At 35.1% G+C, this 21,893-nt stretch overlaps 1 protein-coding gene across 3 annotated transcripts; it reads right to left on the reverse strand.

The window, feature by feature from the left end:
* Positions 1-14,182: 14,182 nt before the first annotated feature.
* On the reverse strand, positions 14,183-21,450 carry LOC107912633 (nucleobase-ascorbate transporter 1). Of its 3 annotated transcripts, none has more exons than XM_016840903.2 (14): positions 20,987-21,450; positions 18,904-19,001; positions 18,322-18,498; positions 17,384-17,484; positions 17,221-17,296; positions 16,703-16,762; positions 16,413-16,600; positions 16,230-16,326; positions 16,045-16,131; positions 15,489-15,547; positions 15,310-15,401; positions 15,084-15,161; positions 14,818-14,978; positions 14,183-14,726 (listed from the first exon to the last, which is right to left on the reverse strand). In XM_016840903.2, the coding sequence occupies exons 1-14, from the start codon at positions 21,060-21,062 to the stop codon at positions 14,514-14,516; spliced, it is 1,563 nt and encodes a 520-aa protein (XP_016696392.2). In that variant the 5' UTR covers positions 21,063-21,450; the 3' UTR covers positions 14,183-14,513. The 3 variants fall into 3 exon arrangements, with proteins under 3 accessions (XP_016696392.2, XP_040962226.1, XP_040962227.1); XM_041106292.1 differs by lacking the exon at positions 20,987-21,450 and adding an exon at positions 19,914-20,123; XM_041106293.1 differs by lacking the exons at positions 16,045-16,131; positions 20,987-21,450 and adding an exon at positions 19,914-20,231.
* Between the last annotated feature and the right edge of the window lie 443 nt (positions 21,451-21,893).

Raw genomic sequence — 21,893 nt, forward strand, 5'->3', positions numbered from 1 at the left:
ATAAAGGTTTCGCACGACCGAGTTTCTCTCCTTGGGGTGCTCCAATTCTATTTATGAGAAAGAAAGATGGAACGATGAAAATGTGCATTGATTACCGACAGCTCAATAAGGTGACTATAAAAAATAAATATTTGTTGCCACGTATTGACGACTTGTTCGATCAGCTAAAAGGGGCTTCAGTGTTTTCAAAGATAGATTTGAGATCGGGTTACTATCAGTTGCGAGTTAAAGACTCTGATATGCCAAAGACAGCCTTCCGGACGAGGTACGGACATTAAGAGTTCTTGGTTATGCCTTTTGGACTTACTAATGCACCTGCTGTTTTCATGGATTTGATGAATCAGATTTTTAGACAGTATCTGGATCAGTTTGTGGTAGTATTCATAGATGATATTCTGATCTACTCCCGTGATGAGGTAGAGCATGCCGAACATTTGAGACTTGTGTTACAGACTTTACGAGATAAACGGTTGTATGCAAAATTCAGTAAATGTGAGTTTTGGTTACGCGAAGTCAGTTTCTTGGGCCATGTTATATCACCATCAGGTATTCGGGTTGATCCGAGTAAAATGTCAGCTATACTTGATTGGAAACCTCCGAGAAATGTCTCTAAAGTTTGAAGCTTTCTAGGGCTCGCTGGTTACTATAGAAGGTTTGTGAAAGGATTCTCTATGATTGCAACTCCGATGACGAAGCTATTGCAGAAAGATGTTAAGTTCGAGTGGTCAGAGAAGTGTCAAAAAAGTTTCGACCAGTTGAAAGCCTTGTTGACTGAAGCTCCAGTATTAGTTCAACCAGAATCGGGTAAAGAATTTTTTATTTTTAGTGATGCATCTTTGAACGGTTTGGGCTGTGTTTTGATGCAAGAAGGCAAAGTTGTAGCTTATGCCTCAAGACAGTTAAAGCCGCACGAAAAGAACTATCTGACACATGATCTCGAATTGGCCGCTATTGTTTTTGCTTTGAAAATATGGCGCCACTATTTATTCGGTGAAAGATGTCATGTTTACTCTGATCACAAGAGTCTGAAATATTTGATGACTCAAAAGGACCTAAATTTGAGACAGCGACGGTGGTTAGAGTTGCTAAAAAGATTATGAGCTTGTGATTGACTATCATCCGGGAAAGGCTAATGTTGTGGCTGATGCTTTAAGTCAAAAATCACTGTTTTCTCTGTGTGCAATGAACGCGTATATAGCAATGTCTGATGATGGTGCGCTAGTAGCTGAGTTGAAGGCAAAATCATTATTTGTTCAACAGATTTGTGAAGCTCAAAAAGTCGATAGTGATTTAATTGCAAAACGGGCCCAATGTGATTTGAAAGTTGATTCAGAGTTTTTAGTTGATGCTGAGGATTGTTTGAGATTTAGAAATCGACTATGTGTTCCGAAAAATTCAGAGTTCATTCAAATGATCTTGAATGAAGCTCATAGTAGTCGATTTTCTGTTCATCCGGGTAGTTCAAAAATGTATAACGATCTGAAACAGCATTATTGGTGGCACGGTATGAAACGAGACATTTTTGACTTTTTTTTAAAATGTTTAATTTGCCAGCAAGTTAAAGCTGAGCATCAAGTACCGTCTGTTTAATTTGCCAGCAAGTTAAAGCCGAGCATCAAGTACCGTCTAGATTACTTCAGCCGATTATGATTTCCGAGTGGAAATGGGACCGGGTCACGATGGATTTTGTATCCGGTTTACCGTTAACACCGAGCAAGAAAGATACAATCTGGGTTATTGTTGATAGATTGACAAAATCGGCTCACTTTGTTCCGGTCCGTACTGATTTTTCGCTTGATAAACTTGTCGAATTGTATGTCTCACAAATTGTGAGGTTGCATGGTGTACCTATTTCTATTATTTCGGATAGAGACCTGAGGTTCACATTGCGATTTTGGAAGAAATTACAAGATGATTTAGGTACGAAACTACATTTTAGCACAGCTTTCCATCCGCAAACGGATGGTCAATCTGAGCGAATCATTCAGATACTTGAGGATATGTTGAGGTGCTGCATTCTCGAGTTTGAAAGTACATGGGAACGATACTTACCTTTGATTGAATTTGTATATAATAATAGTTTTCAATCTAGTATGAAAATGGCACCTTACGAGGCTTTGTACGGTCGTAAATGTCGTACACCATTATATTGGACCGAGCTCAGTGAAAATAAGATACACGGCGTTGATTTGATTAAAGAGACTGAACAGAACGTGAAAGTGATTCGGGACAGTCTGAAATCAGCATCGAATCGTCAGAAATCCTATGCGGATTAGAAAAGAAAAGATATAGAATTTCAGATCGGGGACAAAGTGTTTTTGAAAGTCTCACCGTGGAAGAAAATACTCAGATTTGGTCGCAAAGGTAAATTAAGTCCGAGATTCATTGGACCATATGAGATTATAGAGCGTATCGGGCCGGTTGCTTATAAATTGTTGTTACCATCTGAGTTAGAAAAGATTCACAATGTATTCCATGTTTCGATGTTTCGTAGATACAGATCCGATCCTTCGCATGTGATTAGTCCGACCGAGATTGAAATTAAGTCTGATATGTCATATGAAGAAGAACCAATTAGCATTCTGGCTCGTGAGGTTAAAGACTTACGGAATAAGAAAATCACGTTAGTCAAACTACTTTGGCATAAACACGGAGTTGAAGAAGCAACTTGGGAGTCAGAAGATACAATGAAAGAACGTTATCCAAACTTATTCACCGGTAAGATTTTCGGGGACGAAAATCCTTAAAGGGGAGAGAGTTGTAACAGCCCGGTTTAGACCTTAGTCGGACAGTGGTTTCGGGACCACAAGTCCGAGTTAGAAAAAATATATATATATTTTAATATTATTTTTCGTGCTTATAGTATATGAATTAACATGTGTGAAAATTTCATGATTTAATTTATCCGTTTGTGTGCTTAATTTGTAAGAATGGTTATATCGCTTAAAATGTGAAAGTGGCATTTAAATTATTAAAGTACTAAATTGCTATGGTTAATTAATTGTTAAGTCCTTAAAGGGAAATTAGGCCACTATTAAAGCTTATGGACGGCAAAGGACAACCATTATGTGTTTTTTTTTAAATTAAATCACTAAGGTTAAAATTGTAAATGATGTATTAATATGACATAAATAAAACAAATTAAAAGGTTAGTGGAGTATTTCATTTCTTGCATGGCCGAATGTTGAGAAGAAAAGAAGCCATGGTTGTTGTTTAGGTTCAGCACATTTTGAAGCTTTGATTTAGGTATGTAATTTGCTTGATTTTTTATGATTTCTACGTTTTTGTGATCGTTGCAATGTGTTCTCTTCAACCCATGCCTCAATTTCAGAATTTGATGATGATTTTTGAGTTTTTCCATTGATGATTTTGTGGGTTTAATGATGTTAATTGATGAGTTATGAAAGCTTGGTATGAGATTAATATGTTTTGTGTTTAGACTTTTTATGAAATTGAGTATTTTGGGTTAGAATGTGAAAATGAAATAGAGGGATTAAAATGTGGAACAAATGAAACATATGAGCATATATGAAGAGTATAAACAATCGGCCTAGCATGTATAAAATGAGATTATGTGTATTTTGTAATTTTGTGAATTAGGGATTTAAATGTCAAAATGTGAAAATGTAAGGGCTAATTTGTAAAATGCCCTAAATATGAATATGTGGATTGAATTGAATGTTTTAGTGAATAAAAGAGTTAAATTTGTATTGATTTAGATCAAGAAAAGAGGAAATCAAATTTGGAACGAGGGAAATCAAAAGTTGTCGAATAGTCTTCCGATTCGTTCGTCTTCGTCCGAGGTAAGTTCTTTGAAGAAAATTTTGTAAAATTTTTATGTTTAAAATATATTTATTACATGCAAATAATGTTTAAATATAAATACTGCTAAGCAGAATTTACTAGCTCAATATACATGTTATATATATATTTATCAAAATACTGCAGTTAGAAGTGAAAAAGAAAAAAAAAATTTAATGAATAAACAAACAAGAGCTGTTGAAATTTGCTGCAAGAATGATTATTACTTCAGCATGCAATTGTTGTATTGAATGTGTAGCAAATTTAGTGTAATTGGTCTACTGCTGTTGTAAATAAGAATATATATATATTAATTTATAAAAGTTAACCCTGTCAAAAAAAATGAGAATTGTTGTCAATGCTATAAATTTCAACATTTAATGCATTCTTTTAAAGATGATTGAAACAAGCTATAAATGCAATGTCTGTACCTGTTATATACACTAATTAAATGATAGGGAGCTTAAATTAAAGTTGCCTGATTGTGTTAAATTCATTATGCAATGCACTACCATTTATGCCGTTTATTTAATAAAAATAGCTGTCCGAATTTAATGATTTTTCAGTCTAATTTAGATGTGGTTATGTTGCCATTTGGTGTTAATTAATCTATCCATTTTGGGCTAACAACATTGTCCGAATGTGATGTTATTAGGCTGATTTAGGGACTTGCATTGTTTATGATTTTACACTATCTGAAATAATATATATATTGAGTATGAATTTATAAATTAAATGTCCTGTATAATTGATGAGTTGTTGCCGAATTTTTAACTATGCTTGGAATGACCTGTTTCGAGCTTAATTTGATTTAATTGCGACAGTCAAAAGTCCTAATGAATCATAGAAATTTTGATATACAATATTGTGAAAGACCACGTCTGGGACGATGGCATTGATTTGAGATCTACGTGTAAGACCATGTCTGGGACATTGGCATCGTATATGATTTATGTGTAAGACCATGTCTGGGACATTGGCATCGTATATGATTTACGTGTAAGACCCTGTCTGGGACAGTGGCATCGATATTTGATTACATGCAAGACCTCGTCTGGGACGTAGGCATTGTACGATCTTTACGAATTACCCGAGTATCTATATTAATTCTGGATAGTTCAACGGGAAATGTGATATAAAGATAGAATCTGAAATCGAATTAAATGTTTCAGGTATGTTTTCATGCTAGGTTATGAAATTAAGGTAAGTTGTATACTTGAATTGATGACTTAAAGCTATGAGAGAAATAAATTATGTGTTATCACAATTGAACATAAGTGTTTCGGCCTATTGATATAGTTGTAATATTTAAAAATGATAATTATATATGTTTATGTGTAATTGTGCATTTAGCTATACATTTTTGGTAACATATAAACTTGTGAGTGTGATATATGTATATTTAATTAAGGTTTGGGTTGATTTGGCTATTTGATTTATTGTGAATGTTCATATAATTAATGTTGCTTATGACTTACTAAACTGCGAAAGCTTACTGTGTGTATGATTATTCTTTGTTTTATAGATTTTGAAAGTTGGTTATGAGCTCGGGGATCGTCAGAGAAGGCTATCACACTATCGACTCCTTTCGGTATTTCGTTGAAATTGAATTAAATTTTATGGCATGTATAGCATAACTGAAAGGCTTGATTTTGGGTTATGTATATAAATGGCCATGCGAAAATGGCCTAATTTCCATGCTTAAATTCGGTTTAGTAAAAAAAATCGGCTAATGAGTATAAAAAGAACATGATGTATATTAGATTATGAACTAATCTTATTTTGATGTGGTGTTTATGATATAAATTGGTTAGAGGTGTTACAAAGCTTTTCAAACCTTTCAGCAAAAGTAGAGATTCCGCAAACCTTAGACCAACAAATATCAGAGACCAACTTTTAGAAGAAAAAATAGGTGGAGTTAAATTAAATTCCAACAGTCACAATTCCAACTCATCATAGAACTTTTGTATAGCATAATAATAAAAGACAGTTGTTGATACTGATCCCCTAATAAAGGATTTAAACATAGACAATGTAACAGTTGTAAATAGTGTTATTCAGAGAATATACATGTTAGATTTTTTGAAGGAAATAAAATGTGAATTATCAATGCCTAAGGAGTTTTTGAAGTAATTAAGTTGTGAAAAGCATTAGAGTCAAAGTGTGAAATTACAAGTATAAAATGATTAAATTGAATTAGAGGGAAAAAGAGGAAGGACTTGAAGTGTTTTCCCTTGAAATGTAGCATTCCTTGCTTGGGTCTAAATTCGGGCTTGAGTAAGTGGTGTTACAGACAAACCCAGAACACATATTTAAGGAGAAAACAGAAGCTAAAACCACAGCCACTGATGCTAAAAGGCTAAAGAGTAACACAATGCTTGACTTAGGACATGGTTTGGTTTCTCACCAAACTCCTGAACAACGTAACTAAGTTATCCTTCTCAAAATTACTTTCAAGTGAAATATTACACTCATTTGTACAGTGGTTCCAAGGACGTTACTCTAGGTTGGTGACGACAGAGGAAGTGCTAGGTCTAGTCCTCCAGTAACTCAAAACCGCCAGAAGTCTCCATTGTTAACAAGTAACAACACATTGAGTTCAAAGGGAACAAAGTACAGAGTAAATGAGAGGAAGCTGATGAGGATGTCTAAGAGTAAACAACTCTCGTTTACTTGTTAGGGAATAAAGAGTAAAGTGGAGAAGTTATGAGGTTATATTACTAAATTTCACTTAATACACCTTCAACCGGTTTTCTCTACCAATTCTGAAATGGGATCATTACTATAGACTTCTAAAGATTGATTTGACCCTCCATCAATTGTAATAAACCTAGAGAGACATAAAATAGCTAAACATACTCTACTCTTAACAAAACTAAGAGGTTCTAGAAAACATGCATCTCCAGTTAGCATTTCTATAGTTATAATTTAAGTCCTAAAAGATATAAACGCTACAGAAAGGTAATCCGGATCAAGCCTAGAATCATAAAGATAACTTTTATCCTACTGTCTTTAAATATGAAGGCAAAAATATACCAATTGTAGACTTCAAGTGCTCTCTGAAACAATGCTGCTCTGAGAATGTTCCGGAGAACCAATAAGACATACAGCTCACCACTTGACCAAAGCTGTCAAATTCCCATCTTTGCATGAATTTTGTTTCTATGGCCACAGAGGTATCAGTCTGCAAATAAGAAGAAACATGCTAAAAGGAAAATAAAAAGTATCTAGATGGTGAACCACAAAAAAAGAAAGCAAATACCTGAAGCTCATTGTAGTAGTTAAGACCTCGAACATTGGACCATGTGACTTCAAATACAATGAAGCCATACAATGTCCTATTCAGCTCACTGCTAAGAAGCAATGAGGTATTTAGTCTATTAATAGGTGGCAACACCTCCTTTCCAGACGATGTTTTAGCATCAAGAAAAGGCAACCATCTCTCAAAATTATTAGAGCCTTTAGCATTTGATTTAGAAGAAGCTTCATTTCCCTCCTTTTTCTCCCTACGGCCTTTGGTGATAGCGAAAGGAGACAATATGGACTGAAAATAAATATAAATGACTCAAATTCAATTATAATCTTCTTGCCTTTAAAAAGAATATATGCTTTATTTTCTTTCCAAAAATAGAAAGGTATTTTCAACAACCTTGGTAACCATCAATTGCTACAAGAGAGCTGACAACCTAAGGGTGGGTTTGGATGGGTGATTGGGTACGGTGCGGTACGTTTAGCTTACTTTTTGTCTCACGCTACAGTATCACTACAGTATCTAATCTCACCGCCACCGCTGTTTTTACACTAACCGCAGGTAAACGCACCGCCCATCCAAACGCACCCTAAGTTACTGTGCCATGGTTGGTTGTCCACCAAAATGTAGAATTTCTTAATTTCAAGGGCCAAGAAAAGGCTAAGATCAGAAAGATAAGACTACAAATCTCTGCAATCAGACATTAAACGAAAAAAGTTCAATAGACAAAAGAAAAGCAGGTTACCCTGAAGATTTATTAATGAAATAACCATATCATATTACCATATAGAAGTCAGGTAAACTCAGTAAGATCCAAAATTATCTGTGGATTCTATTAGGAAAGTTTCCATTGAAATAGATTCACAAAACCAGATAAAAGTCCATTCTTATTCTTCTATTATTCCTATAAAGCAATTTCTCAGAAACATACAGCATTGCCAAATTTTAAAAAAAAATCATATAATCTCATCAGAAAAATGTAATCAGCAATTGGAGAAAATGACAATGTATGAAGAATGTTATTCACAAGATTAAATTATAAACTAATAACTGAAGCCAAAGATTTTTAATCTAATGAAATTCAACATAGATAATGCTTAAAAGATACCCGATTTGGAGACTGGTTAAAGGAAAAACAGAGCGTCCATCCTCCTATTTTCCCATTAAAATTATGCTCTAAGCTCTGTTCAGCAAATCACTCACGTGGGGGGAAACAACACAATTCTCATTAATATCCAAAATAAGGTACAGTAATATTTTTAAAAAAATATGAAGAGAGAGGGAGGTGATACGAGGGTTACGCGCGGACCAAGATCGAGTTGCCAAGTCACAGGAAACTCCTACGAAAAACCCTAAACAATCAGATCTGAAACGAAACAGAAAATTAAAAGATTAAAACTTTGAATTTCCAGATCTGAAATAAAATCCCCAAAACAGCAAAGAATCAAATTGAGAATAGAAATAAGTGTTAATAGGGGTTCTTGAAACCCTAAAGGAGATTGCGATTCTGCCCAATTGAACACCAAGATAGTTTTCCTCAAATTTCGGCAATCTAATTTCACCCAAAAAGAGTATGGATGAATCAGCAAGAACCCTAGAAATTGGGGATTTTTGGCCGATTCTTTAAGATAGAAAAAGGCTGGAAACACAATAAGAACAGCAAATAAATTAGATAAAGATTCGGCACAAGCAGAAATAAAGAAAAGAAATTAACAGCAAGCAAATAAAAGAAAAGTCCTAAGAAGCCTTGAAATCCCGAAAGATCTCACAACTTCCTTCAAACGGCTCTAATCTCCCCTCCAAAGAATATCAATGGCAAGAAGAAGGCTGAAGATGGCTCCCACAATCAAAAGATTGTTAAAACAACTTCTAAAGAAAACCCAAGAGAGAATTCTTGGAGAAAAAACTCAAAGAGAATTCTGCACTTAAACAAATCTGAAATTTTAATATAATTGAGAAGTATCTAACAAGGTGGCTGGCCAAGCCTTTATATAGGCTTTTCAAATGTTTTCCTAATCTAATTGGAAAACTAAAACTAAAAAAACTCCTAATTATTTTAATTTTAAATGGAAATTCGGCCAAGGGCTTTTAATTGGGCCTCTTGGACTGAATATTTCATAAAAATTTAAACTAATTATTTAAAAAAATAAAATTTTACAAATTGGATCACTTTGACAATTTGGTCTGATTTTCAAGTAAGTATGGTTTGTCTTCTTGTTTGGGCTTGGGTTAGGCCTTTGTGACTCGTATCATTCCCCCCTTCCTCAAAAAGATTCGTCCTCTAATCTGAAAAATCAAATGGACTCGACTTTCCTCGATCGAATGGGACTAATGGCAATTGAATCCACTGAAAATAATAGCCATGAGTTAGTAAATAGCAACGCAAACAAACTTGTAGTCCAATCATAAGCATAACGAAACAAGTACAACGCATGCGAATGGACAGATTCAGATTACCATGCGAATAAGCTAATTTACTCGCCAATGCCTCTTCAAATATTTGAAACAAAGATGGACATGTTTTAAGGCATTCAGTTGTCTCAAATTGTTTCCACAAACCATGAATGAATTGCGAGTAATAAATCAAATGGTAAACATAATCGTCACAAGCAGGTATTTGAAAAGATTCACACGGTTCACAGAGTTGCACAATCATACCATGCATTAATCGACGGTCTATAGATTCACTCACACATGCATTATCAAAAACAAGAATCTTTTTATCAACCATCAAAAGAGATAGATCATCAATAAATAAAATAGGACAGTCAAGCACATTTCGATCTAAGTGTTTTACAAAAATTAAATCATCAACACGATCTCTGTCACTATCCGAGGAGTACAGAAGTGTTTCAAAAGTTTCAAGCATCTTACCTTTATTAGCAGAAGAATAAGGGTCGATTTTACCTTTTCCACTTAAAACAAACCTTCGCTCATCGGGGGCATAGTGTAGTCGAAGCTCCGTTGTTGAGTTAACCTTTGTCCAATGGAACTCAAACTTCATGTACAACCACATAAACTGTTTAAGGCACGAATATAAATTGAAAACAATTTTGGCAAATTTCATTACCTTATTCACCAAAACAGATTTGCACCAATTTGAGAATTTTACACAAGGCAAATTAAGAGAATAAAAACTCATGCTTCCTTTCGTAATGACTTTATCAACCACAATCGAAGAGTAACAATTAATCAGAACAAAATGAAGGGATCTTTTAAGAACTAAGTCACCTAAAGTTTTATCAATAATTTTCAAATCTGCACGGGACTCAGTGGCTAAAATTTCCTTACCTCGCTTACCTTCGGGCTCATGTAGTGTGATTTCATCTTCAACCTTGCCTATGTTGATCGTATAAAAGCGTCTTTCATCGGAAAGGTATTGAAGTTGAAAGTTATCTTTCGGTCTTTCAGGAACCTGAAAAGTAGCAACACAAGAAAAATTCATATCTTGGTTAGTGGAAACATTCCTCACTACCCTTTCCTTGTCTTTTTCTTTTGTTTCTTTTTCTAACTTATTTTCTCTTCTTTCTTCAATTTCTTTTTCACTTTTCTTTTCTGTTTCACATTCCTTTTCACTCTCAATCTTTTTTTGCTCTTTTTCATTCTCTTTTTCTTTTTTCTCACTTCTGTTTCACATTCCTTTTCACTCTCAATCTTTTTTTGCTCTTTTTCATTCTCTTTTTCTTTTTTCTCACTTGTTTTAACAACATAATTTTTCAGTTTAATTTGGTCCTCATGGACTTGTTCCGGAGTGAGCGACACTAAGGTGATTTTCCTTCCTTGATGCTTGATAGAATACCTATTGGTACGACCATCGTGAATCTAGTTGCCATGGTTCTCCTAGCAACAAATGGCAGGCTTGAATAGGTACTACGTTGCACACGACTTCGTCTTGATACTTACCGATAGAAAAGGCGATGCGCACTTGTTGAGTGACCTTAAATTGGCCTTCGTTGCTAAGCCCTTGTAGTTGATAAGGTCGTGGATGCTTGGTAGTGGTTAAGCAAAGCTTTTCCACCATCGTCCTGCTGGCTACGTTCGAGCAACTTTCACCATCAATAATAACTCTACAAAGCTTACCTTGTACATGGCAGCGAGTATGAAAGAGGTGTTCTCGTTGCTGCTCGCTCATTGGTTTTGCCAAAGAGGGTTGTCCACGATCATAATCAGTTCTAGGGACACGCCAAGGGCCGCGCCTATGGGGTTGGTTATCCCTATCTTCATTGATTGGATCTTGATATTGAGGTTCTTGATTCAATCGTACCTCATTCAAAGTAGTATTCAATGCTTGAAGTGTAGCATTTATTTGTGTGATTGCAACAGTATGTCCATCTAACTGTTGTTGGAATTTCATAAGTGTATCATTATGGTCATCTTTAGACATTTTCCAAAAACCTGCAAAAAATAAACACTCAACACTCAAAAATAAAAGTTAGCAAACATCACCGTTAATCACTCAAAAAGAAAATTCAAATTCTCAATGAGGTAGAATTCAATCTTGTGAGTTCTTTATCAGAGTTTATATAAACCAATTAGAGAGTGTGAACCAAACTACCAAAGAATCCTAATTTGCACTAGGATGCCAAAAACTGACGAGACACCAACTGATTTGTGTTGCACCGAGGAAGAATTATGCACACTTTAAAAATCCTAATAACACAAGAAACAAGAAGGTGTTAGATAGTGTAAAGGAAAAATAAAGGCAAACAAATGAAAACCTACAGCTAAGAATCAATAAAAATTGCTGAAAACAGAAAACCCGAAAAACTACGGAGTAACTTGACAACTTCGTTCGAGGTGTTACCGATCTCCAAAAATCACGAAATTAAATCTGGAATGTCCTTAAATAATGAATTTTTGATCTGAAAAGTTTGGGTACCAAAATCAACCCGTTGAATATTTTTTAAAAATTTTATTGGATTTCGTCTTTTTTCGATTTTTTGACTTTTTTGACTGATTTTTTTGCGGGAATAATTTTTTTATATTCAATCACAGTGCCAAAAATATGTATGTAAAATTTCAGATCAATCGGACAATGTTTACCTACTCAAATGAATTTTTTTTGAAAGATTTTTCTGGGTAAAACTACTGTTTTTGCTTTAAAAAATTGAGATCAGTTTAGAAATCAACCAAGAACACCCAAAAAGCCCAAAATCTGATACCAAATGATACGAGGGTTGCGCGCGGACCAAGATCGAGTTGCTAAGTTACGGGAAACTCCTACGAAAAACCCTAAACAATCAGATCTGAAACGAAACAGAAAATTAAAAGATTAGAACTTTGAATTTCCAGATATGAAATAAAATCACCAAAACAGCAAAGAATCAAATTGAGAATAAAAATAAGTGTTAATAAGGGTTCTTGAAACCCTAAAGGAGATTGCGATTCTGCCCAATTGAACACCAAGATAGTTTTCCCCAAATTTCGGCAATCTAATTTCACCCAAAAGAGTATGGATGAATCAGCAAGAACCCTAGAAATTGGGGATTTTTGGCTGATTCTTTAAGATAGAAAAATGCTGGAAACACAATAAGAACAGCAAATAAATTAGATAAAGATTCGGCACAAGCAGAAATAAAGAAAAGAAATTGACAACAAGCAAATAAAAGAAAAGTCCTAAGAAGCCTTGAAATCCCGAAAGATCTCACAACTCCCTTCAAACGGCTCTAATCTCCCCTCCAAAGAATATCAATGGCAAGAAGAAGGCTGAAGATGGCTCCCACAATCAAAAGATTGTTAAAACAACTTCTAAAGAAAACCCAAGAGAGAATTCTTAGAGAAAAAACTCAAAGAGAATTCTGCACTTAAACAAATCTAAAATTTTAATATAATTGAGAAGTATCTAACAAGGTGGCTGGCCAAGCCTTTATATAGGCTTTTCAAATGTTTTCCTAATCTAATTAGAAAACTAAAACTAAAAAAACTCCTAATTATTTTAATTTTAAATGGAAATTCGGCCAAGGGCTTTTAATTGGGCCTCTTGAACTGAATATTTACATAAAAATTTAAACTAAGTATTTTAAAAAAATAAAACTTTACAAATTGGGTCACTTTGACAATTTGGCCTGATTTTCAAGTATGGTTTGTCTTCTTGTTTGGGCTTGGGTTGGGCCTTTGTGACTCGTATCAGGAGGGTAAACTGACCTTGATGAAAGGAAGTCCATGACAATTAAAGAGTAAACGATGAAAAACAAAATATCCAACTTCGTAATGTTTTCATGTATTATGATTATGTTCTTTCCCCATGGGGGCCAAGAAACCGGGGAAATAAGCGAGACATGCGCTGGGATGAATGTTACGGCTGTTCCTATCCTTTTGTCTTCTCTTCTTCGCCAATCGCCATGCATGAATATATTAAATAAGACAGTTATACTACTGCTAATGTCATTGAGTTAATAGTCGTTCTATAACCTAAGATTATTTAGGAATTTGATCATACACATTTAAGGATAAATACATCAATTTGTGTGAACATATCAAATCAAAATTTTATATATAAAATTATAGACTAAACTAAAAATTCATATATAATTTTAAAATTTATTCTTAAAATTTAAATAGAATCCATTATAACTTGCTATGCTTGTCCATCATTTCTTGCAACCCAAACACCGTGCTCAGCATCACATAACACTCTCTTGGGAAACATCTCGCACAGCAATCTCTTACCCCAACAAGGAATCTCTGTTCACATCCATCCAGGAATAACCTTGTCCAATCCAAGGGAACTTGTAAAGACCGTAGCACCACCTTAGTTGTGAATACGATATGCTTGCTCAACTAAACTTCAACCATAGTCCGACATGAAGGAGCCCACTTACGAGAAAAGTCTTGCCAAAAGCTAAGTTACCTCCAACTCTGTTCAAACCACTCACCTATATTACCTTCAACCACCGTATAGCTCTCCCCACATCCTTACGAGTCAACCATCTTGAGACATCACAACCTCCTTTATGCATCAATAGAATCTATAACCAATTTAACCAAAATGAAAATCTCAGAATTTTCAAATTCTCAACCTTTATAATCCCAATGTTTGAAGAATTTACAGTTAAAATACGCAAATATTGAGTTTGTTAATTGTAGCTAACCATGAATAAGAAAAATTTTCTATAACTGTAGAAAGATGAGTTGGATTTGAATTAACTGATTTTCTTTATTATTATTGCCAACCATCTACAAACTTAACCAACAAGACAACTAAATGCTCTACAACCTTACCCAGGACCCCTCTTACATCGGCCCACAAAAAAATATATATTGGAACCACAGTCAAAGTAAAAGGAAAATTAGGTTACTCTACTACCAATATGCTTTTCTCATATGATAAACATGATCCTTCTTTTCAACCTAATAAGAAAAACAAAAACTAAAGAATCCTTCAAGTTAATCAAATCGGATTGGATCAAATTGTTAAATGGAAATTAGCTTCTGATCTTTTTTGGCTTGATGTTCAACTCCACTAGGTTGGTGGAAAGAACCTGTTGAGATTGAATGGTAATGTGTAAAACTCTTCATTTCTATTGTCTCCTCTGAAAGTTCTGAACTTAACCCACCACGGCATTCCACGATCTTTCTTTGATTTTTCCACTTCCAACGTATTATCCAAAAACACCGCCACAATCAGACCAACCGTTGCCGGAGACAAGAATATGGTATTCAAAAATGCGTTGAACTGCAGTACCAACACTTGCCTGTCATTAGGATTTTACATACCTTACCTACAATGTCAAACTGATTCTATTTGGTTTCGGAACAAGGCTTACCCATCCGGCATTTGTGTGAACGAGACCTCGGTGCTTGAGATTCCAATATTCATTAAAGAATTGAGGGATGGAAATTCCAAGGAAAAGTGATAGCCCTGTGATAATGAGGTTTCTCATACAATTCATGTTTGTGAATTGGAGAAATGATAATCCAACTGAAGCTGCAACCAAGCAGGAAATTGTGATTTAAAGTTCTAAATACCATGAAAACAATAGTATAGGAACTTGGATAATACTACTAATATAAAACATAAATACATACATACCTACAAGACCAAAGAATACACAGTATAGTGCCGCAAAGATTGGGAAAGGTATGGATGCAAACACAGCTCCAAATTTTCCTGTAAAAATTCATGTCAAAATACCATAAAGGGGGAAGAACATGTCAAGATTTGTAGATTCAGAAATGCAACACCGATAAGTACGTATGCTTCTCATAGCAGATAGGAAATTAACTTTGGTTATCAGCACATCGAAGTTTGTAAGTACCTAAGATGGAGAAAATTATCATGAAGGCAGCAGATAACTGAACAACTCTGCGACTCCCAACTCGGCTTAGTCCAAGGAGTCCAACATTTTCCCTGAAACATAACCAAGACGCTTATCAATACAAGGGAAGTACAACACTAGCAGCATGCAGCAAAAGCGGACCTAAAACTATATCTTACACAGAAACAGTAGAACCAGTGCCTGTTCCAAAAAGACCATCAAGCAAGATGCCAATACCCTGTAAAATGATCATGAAAACCATCCAACTTAACAATTTAATAGAGAAGACAAGAAAAAGTGCTTGAATGAAATGTCAAAGTACTATAGTAACTGAAAAAGGTGAAATAGTTTAAACAAATTGTGGATGGTTGATAGTGTGTGCAAAGCTAGAGAGATGATGCTCATGGCTGAGGGTGAAAACCATAGCATAATTTGAAGTAATCATGGAAAGACTAATCTTCTACACCACATGCAAGCATCTTTAATTGAAAGGTGAAGCCTCTTGAACAATAAGGCCCTAGGTTCAAGTTTGAGAAATTTGGATGTTGGATTTTCTTCAGCTACACATTGGTTTGTTGGTTATCAGTTAGTCAGTTTTATCTCGACATGGCTTGTTTGGTTTATCACAAGTGTGTTTCTTATTATACATGTACCTGTTTGGTTGATTAAAGAAAAAAGGACTGAAAGAAATAGAAATAGAATGATAGTAATGTTAAAAGTTAAAAAACCACCCACCTGCCAGCCAATGCCGCGGCTTAATACATAAGCTGGAGGTGGGGTTGCAATAGCCAATCGAGATGCTGCCTTGTAAGCTCCAGTCGACTATGCCATGATAGTTAACATTGCGAAGCAATTTCGTTAATTAAAAAATTATTCATAGTAGACTTTTCTGTTTGAAATGTATCATCAATGAGATGTACCTCAACCATAGACACCAGAACAGCAGACATCATAGCAAATGAATGGCCAGCTGAAAATGTAGGGGGTCCCCACTGAAGAGGGTATGGGAACATGAACCTGAATCATAGAACATTTATGTAGGAGCCAGCAAAAATAGAACGTGAGTCAAGAAAGTGAAGATTTATATATAAAAATGTATGTACCATGGAGCAGTAGATATGAGATTTGCTCGGTCAGTACGGCAACTAAGTTGAGTAGCATTAGGTTTGTCACGGTAAGCCCCACTGGCAGTCAGTATAAGGGAATAGATCCAAATGATTGCAACACATATCAATACAGGAAACCTTTCAAAAATAGGGACATCTCTTATGGGCCGCACATGCTTTAGATACTGCAGTTCCCATAAAGCCAAAACATGTGAAACTTAAGCAAGATAAAATAAAATGAGAGAAAAATAACTAAGATAACAGCAGCATCTATACGAAACACTTACTTGTGACAATCCAATAACTAACAAAAGCATTGGCAGTCCGATTTCTACACAATTTCCCAGCTGAAACAAATATTGCCAAAAATGATTTAGAGTTAGAAGTGTGTGGTACTCACATAGAAACGGGGAATACGTTATTCAGCTTAACTCAGTAAGTTTTGTTATAGTGGTTAAGTACGCTATTAAATTAGATTATATCATTAATATCAAACAGCCAATTAGAGCAAAAAATGACGGCACTGGGACAGAACTATAATATGTTACTTAACATCAACCAGACTTATGCATCCATTACTTGCATATGTATTTCTCAATAGAATCTTAATGTCATATATGTTGACATTTTAAGAGACTTGGCTAATCATCCGAGACAATGAGGATGGTTTAGCAACTTTTCATGACACTCATCAAATGAATTTTGATAGCACACTTAGATAACTATCATGGTCAATGAGCTAGAATCAAAATTGTAAAATTCAGATGTGATTGCAAGAGGTGCTAAACATATTGAACAGGCCTACCAAAGGAAATCCTCTCTGAAACAATCCCAGGCCTACTAATGCAACCACTGGTGCCATACCAAGAGGGCTGAAAAACCTGCACAGAAAACTCAATCAGTGAAGGACAATATAATCCAACATTGCTGGACTAACAACTTCACTTTTTAGTATGCTACCAATGTACCGTGAAAAGAGACCCCAAACTTGACTGTATCCCAGGATAATTTGTATGCTTGAGGCTACAATAAGAGCTCCTTGAATAGCTCGCATCGTTTGTATAAATCTCTGCAAACCAATCACATGGGAAGATCTCTTTCAAATTACCCCTAGCAAATGAGAAAGTTCAATTTTTGAGAAGGAAATCAAATCGACAGACTAGTGGGATATAATCTTGGTATTGATGGCATACCGTACTAACAGTAGCACAGCGTTTGGTGAGTTAAAAGAATGTTAGGTTTATCTACTTAAAGGCATAATTCTGCAGAGTTAAAAAACCTGAAAAGGAACTATTGGTAATAAGCATCTTATTCTTTCCCCTGGTCCATTTTTTGAACCAGAGGTGATGGGTAGGTGTAACAAGCAATTCAATACTATGCATTTTAGCATCAGTAATTGATGACAATGATGTCCATGATGAATGCTTTTACAAGCTAATCTTGTTAGGACAATGATGTGTGCTCCCCGGAATCGACATATTGCTTTGAAAGGTTAGATTTCTGTGTCAATAGTCCTGAATATTAGGGTGGTGATAAAACAAATCTCACTTCAGTTAAATCGAGATGGCCAAATAAATATAACAAAGATGTCTCCACATATTGCTAATTGGTTTTAGGCTGGATGTTCATTCTAAACTTTAGCGTCACATTAAACCAACCATAATGGTTTTGAGTTGGATTTCCATCTAAATTCACACTCACAGTTATCTTTCTCCAATAAAATATCGAGGACAATAAAAGTTGCTCTTTCTCTAAGACTTACCGAAGCTCCTGCTTCTAGGTTAGGTGGCAGAATTTGACTACAATGTTTGCTAGCATGAATATGTTCACAGTTCTAGTGTACAACTGCTAAAATTGGATTTTTTTTTTTAAAAAAAAGGTGATCAACAAGGCGCAAGAAACTTACCTCATGTCGATTACTAATCCGTTGCAGTGAGGAATCATTTATTATATAAGCTATGGGGATGATGTAAGCAAAAGAACCTCCAACGATTGCTGGCAACCTTGTTCCGAAAAGTGCTTGGAGAAGTGTGTTAATGCCTGCTACAAAGAGCAAAGTCTGTATTACCCGTGCTTTGTCCCCCTGGTTATGAACCAAAACATAGATAAAGAAACAGAATAGGTGTTATATAAAAGAAGGAAATTTTGGCTAAAGGATAATTGTGTGACCTATCATAGTATATACTGCCTCCAAGATCCTCTAGACCAAAATCGAACCTCATATGATTACCAGTTCCCAATATACTGTGAAGTTGAGAAGGCAAAGAGAAGACAGGACAAGATCTAATTTCACCTCCTTAATCAATGGCATATTAACCTCAAAATGTTATACTAGTTGGGAACCAATGTACTGGTTCAAATTTACCGGCATAGTTGCATTGACCTGGCAGCAACTTACGATATAAAATGGACAGAAAAGCAACAGAGGGTAGCCGGACCCTGAATTAAGATGATAACAAATTAATATAGTGAAGTATAGCCAGCTTACATCACTTCCACCCATTGCTGGGACGAGCACTGACGGGATCATTACACTGGTACCCAACATCAGGATGTAGTTCTGAAATGCTAGTAGGATAGTTTCAGCTGCAAGAAAAAAGACATTTTATAAGTATTGGCAAGATATTCAGGAACAAAATCGACGCCTAGACATGTTAACTCGACAGAGTCAAAAAGAAGACTAGTTTCTAGTTTGATGAATAATTTACAATAACAAGGCATAGAGTGACAAAGCAATAGGTGTACATTACAAAAAGTAGAAGTGCATACATACAGTAGAAATGAGATTGCAATGCAGCTAGAGGTATGAATAAAATACTACAATCCCTTATCTCCTAAAATTTACTCAGCATTTAGAATCCCTTAATACTTGCTGTTGATCCACATTGATTAATGATGCAAAAAATTTGTTACTAAGCCCTTATTTTGGGGGCACAGATGAGATATACATCAGTGAAACCGTTTATAAGACATTCTTTGTATACCAAGAGCATAATATTTCATTCATTGGCTAAAGATGGGAAAACTCATCAGATTCCAACAACTTTTTCCTCATCTGCTAGACCTAAATCGCAACCGCCGTCATAAAAACATTAACATCCATCAAAAGCGTCTTATCTTAGACGCATCTATTATGGGATGCAATCTTTAAGAAAACTTATTCCCTAAATGGACCACAAATGTGTTTTTCCTTTTGGAAATATTGAATGTTAACCACTAATTTCAATGGCCTAGTTATTCATCTAATTCTCACCTTAACTTTGTCTCTATGTCAATGTCATGCTCCTAATTTTCAAATAAGAGACTAGAAGAAATACCCTTAACGAAACTGGACTAATTACTTGAATCTTCACTTCTTTAAGCTGCATATCACTTATAGCTTGTGTATAAAAGCCATATGAGATTTGCATAGAGATTATAAGAGCCAACAAAAGCACCTAACCTTAACCTATCTTTTACTACTAGGACATTTAGCTCACATTATATACTGCCACATACACCGAGTTTCATATTGTATTGAAGTAGTAAATAGGCAGAACAGTTGCCGGCAGAGACCGGTGAGACCATCAGCAGTCTGGCTCACTAGCAGAGACAGTTGTGTGATATGTGGGAAGCTCGTTCTCAAGGAATGTGGCAACGATGCCCAAATAAAAAGAACAAAATAAGGATCAAATAGGTCATAAACCATCATGCAATCACCAAATAGTTCACAAATTTGGAGCCTGGATACAAATCAACAAGCCCAAAGAAACAGCATATGCTAGTACAGATGATAAAAGCAAATGCACTGTGTTGCTTGATATCTTCCAAACATGGAATTGGATCATATGCGGGAATATTTAGCAATGTGTCAGCGTTAAAGATAGTTATTTTGTCGGTGCAGTCATATTGAAGAGCTAAAACTTGCATGAGTTTACTACATTTCCAAGTTGACGACTATTACCACAATAAACAAATGATACCCAGTATTTGCATTCATCAAGCATGACCACTTCTATAGGCTGGTTAGTATTATGGGAATTTACGGAAATGCCCTTAAGTCCCAATTCCCACACCGTGAATACAGAATATCGAGGAATTCTGTTTGGAACCCGAGAAAATACAGAAAGAAAACCCCTATATATAACCATTGCAAAAAAATATATTGTTTTCTTGATCATTTCTAACTATCTAAAGAAATCATGAAAAAAGAATCAACGTTTGCAGCAGAAGGTTACACTGATTTAACATTACAAACAACACCATAAACGAAACTCAAGAATCCCAATATTTTAAAAAAAAAATAAAGTTCAAAAAGTAGCGTTAAGGAGACAAAAACATTTATTTTCCATCTGTTGGGGTCAAGTCAAGTTCATAATAATGCCACAAACACAAAGTATAGCTTTACAGTCTATAAAAACAACCTTTGTTTTTAGCCATAACTATGAGACCAGAAAAAAAAAACACTTGAAAAGAAACTTTAAGACCAGAAGTCAAGACCCACCATCCCATTTTTCTCATTTACTGTCATTGTTTCTTTAAGTAATTATAAGATGATAAAGAAAAACAACACCATACAAAAGAAGACGTACCCCAAGGAGGGTTAGAGTCTATGCAGTACTCAAGGTCTTGAAGCTGGTCCATAGGAGGATGGATTATTTCTGCCATTTCGAAGCTTTGGAAAAAGAAAAAAAAATATGAAGAAGAAGCGGGAAGAAGTAGCAGGAAAACAAGAAGAGGAAAGAAGAAGGGAAACTGAGAAGAAAGTAGTGAAGTACAGATATAAAGTGAAGAAGAAAAGAGGCTTCCCAAGGAAAATTAATAAAAAGTTATAAAAAGAGAATAATATGCCGCCAATGAACTAAAGCAATGCCAGCAATAGGCTCTCGCACTGAAAGCCCCCCTTCACCTCTCACTCACTCACTCACTCTCTCACTCTCTCTCTCTCTCTCTCTCTCTCTCTTTTCATTTCCTTTTTCTTCCCTGGTTCGATAAGCTTCAACTTTTGATTAAGTTGTTAATTTTTTTAAATAAAATTTAACTGTTTAACCTTGATATCTTTATTCATTTACCAAACAGCCATAGATTTGGCCCCCCATATCTTTTTTCCTTTAGCAGCAATCAATGAAACAGAAAAACACACACAAAGACAACAATGACAACATACAACAGTGTACCATCTAAAACTCGTCTTTAAAGCTATCCCATTTGACAAAACAGAGCAGCAAGTCGTCCCCTAGGCCAGGTAACTTGAGACCCATTTTTAAAGCTAAAATTTTCAGTAATAAAAAAAATCCCAAAATGGTTTTTTTTTTTTAGGCTTTAGAGTTGTAATTTGGTTTTTTTGCCAGAGTCCATGAGGAAGATGTGATCTGTGGATTATGAAATTGTTTATGTTAATACCATGATTATAACTTCTTTAAACATTTTCTTTCTTCTCATGATATTGTGTCTAGGATGAACCTTATATGACATGTTTGCATGCAGGTAGAATATCTA

This window comes from Gossypium hirsutum, chromosome D11 (genome assembly GCF_007990345.1).
Source record: "Gossypium hirsutum isolate 1008001.06 chromosome D11, Gossypium_hirsutum_v2.1, whole genome shotgun sequence".
NCBI classification, from domain to species: Eukaryota; Viridiplantae; Streptophyta; class Magnoliopsida; order Malvales; family Malvaceae; genus Gossypium; species Gossypium hirsutum.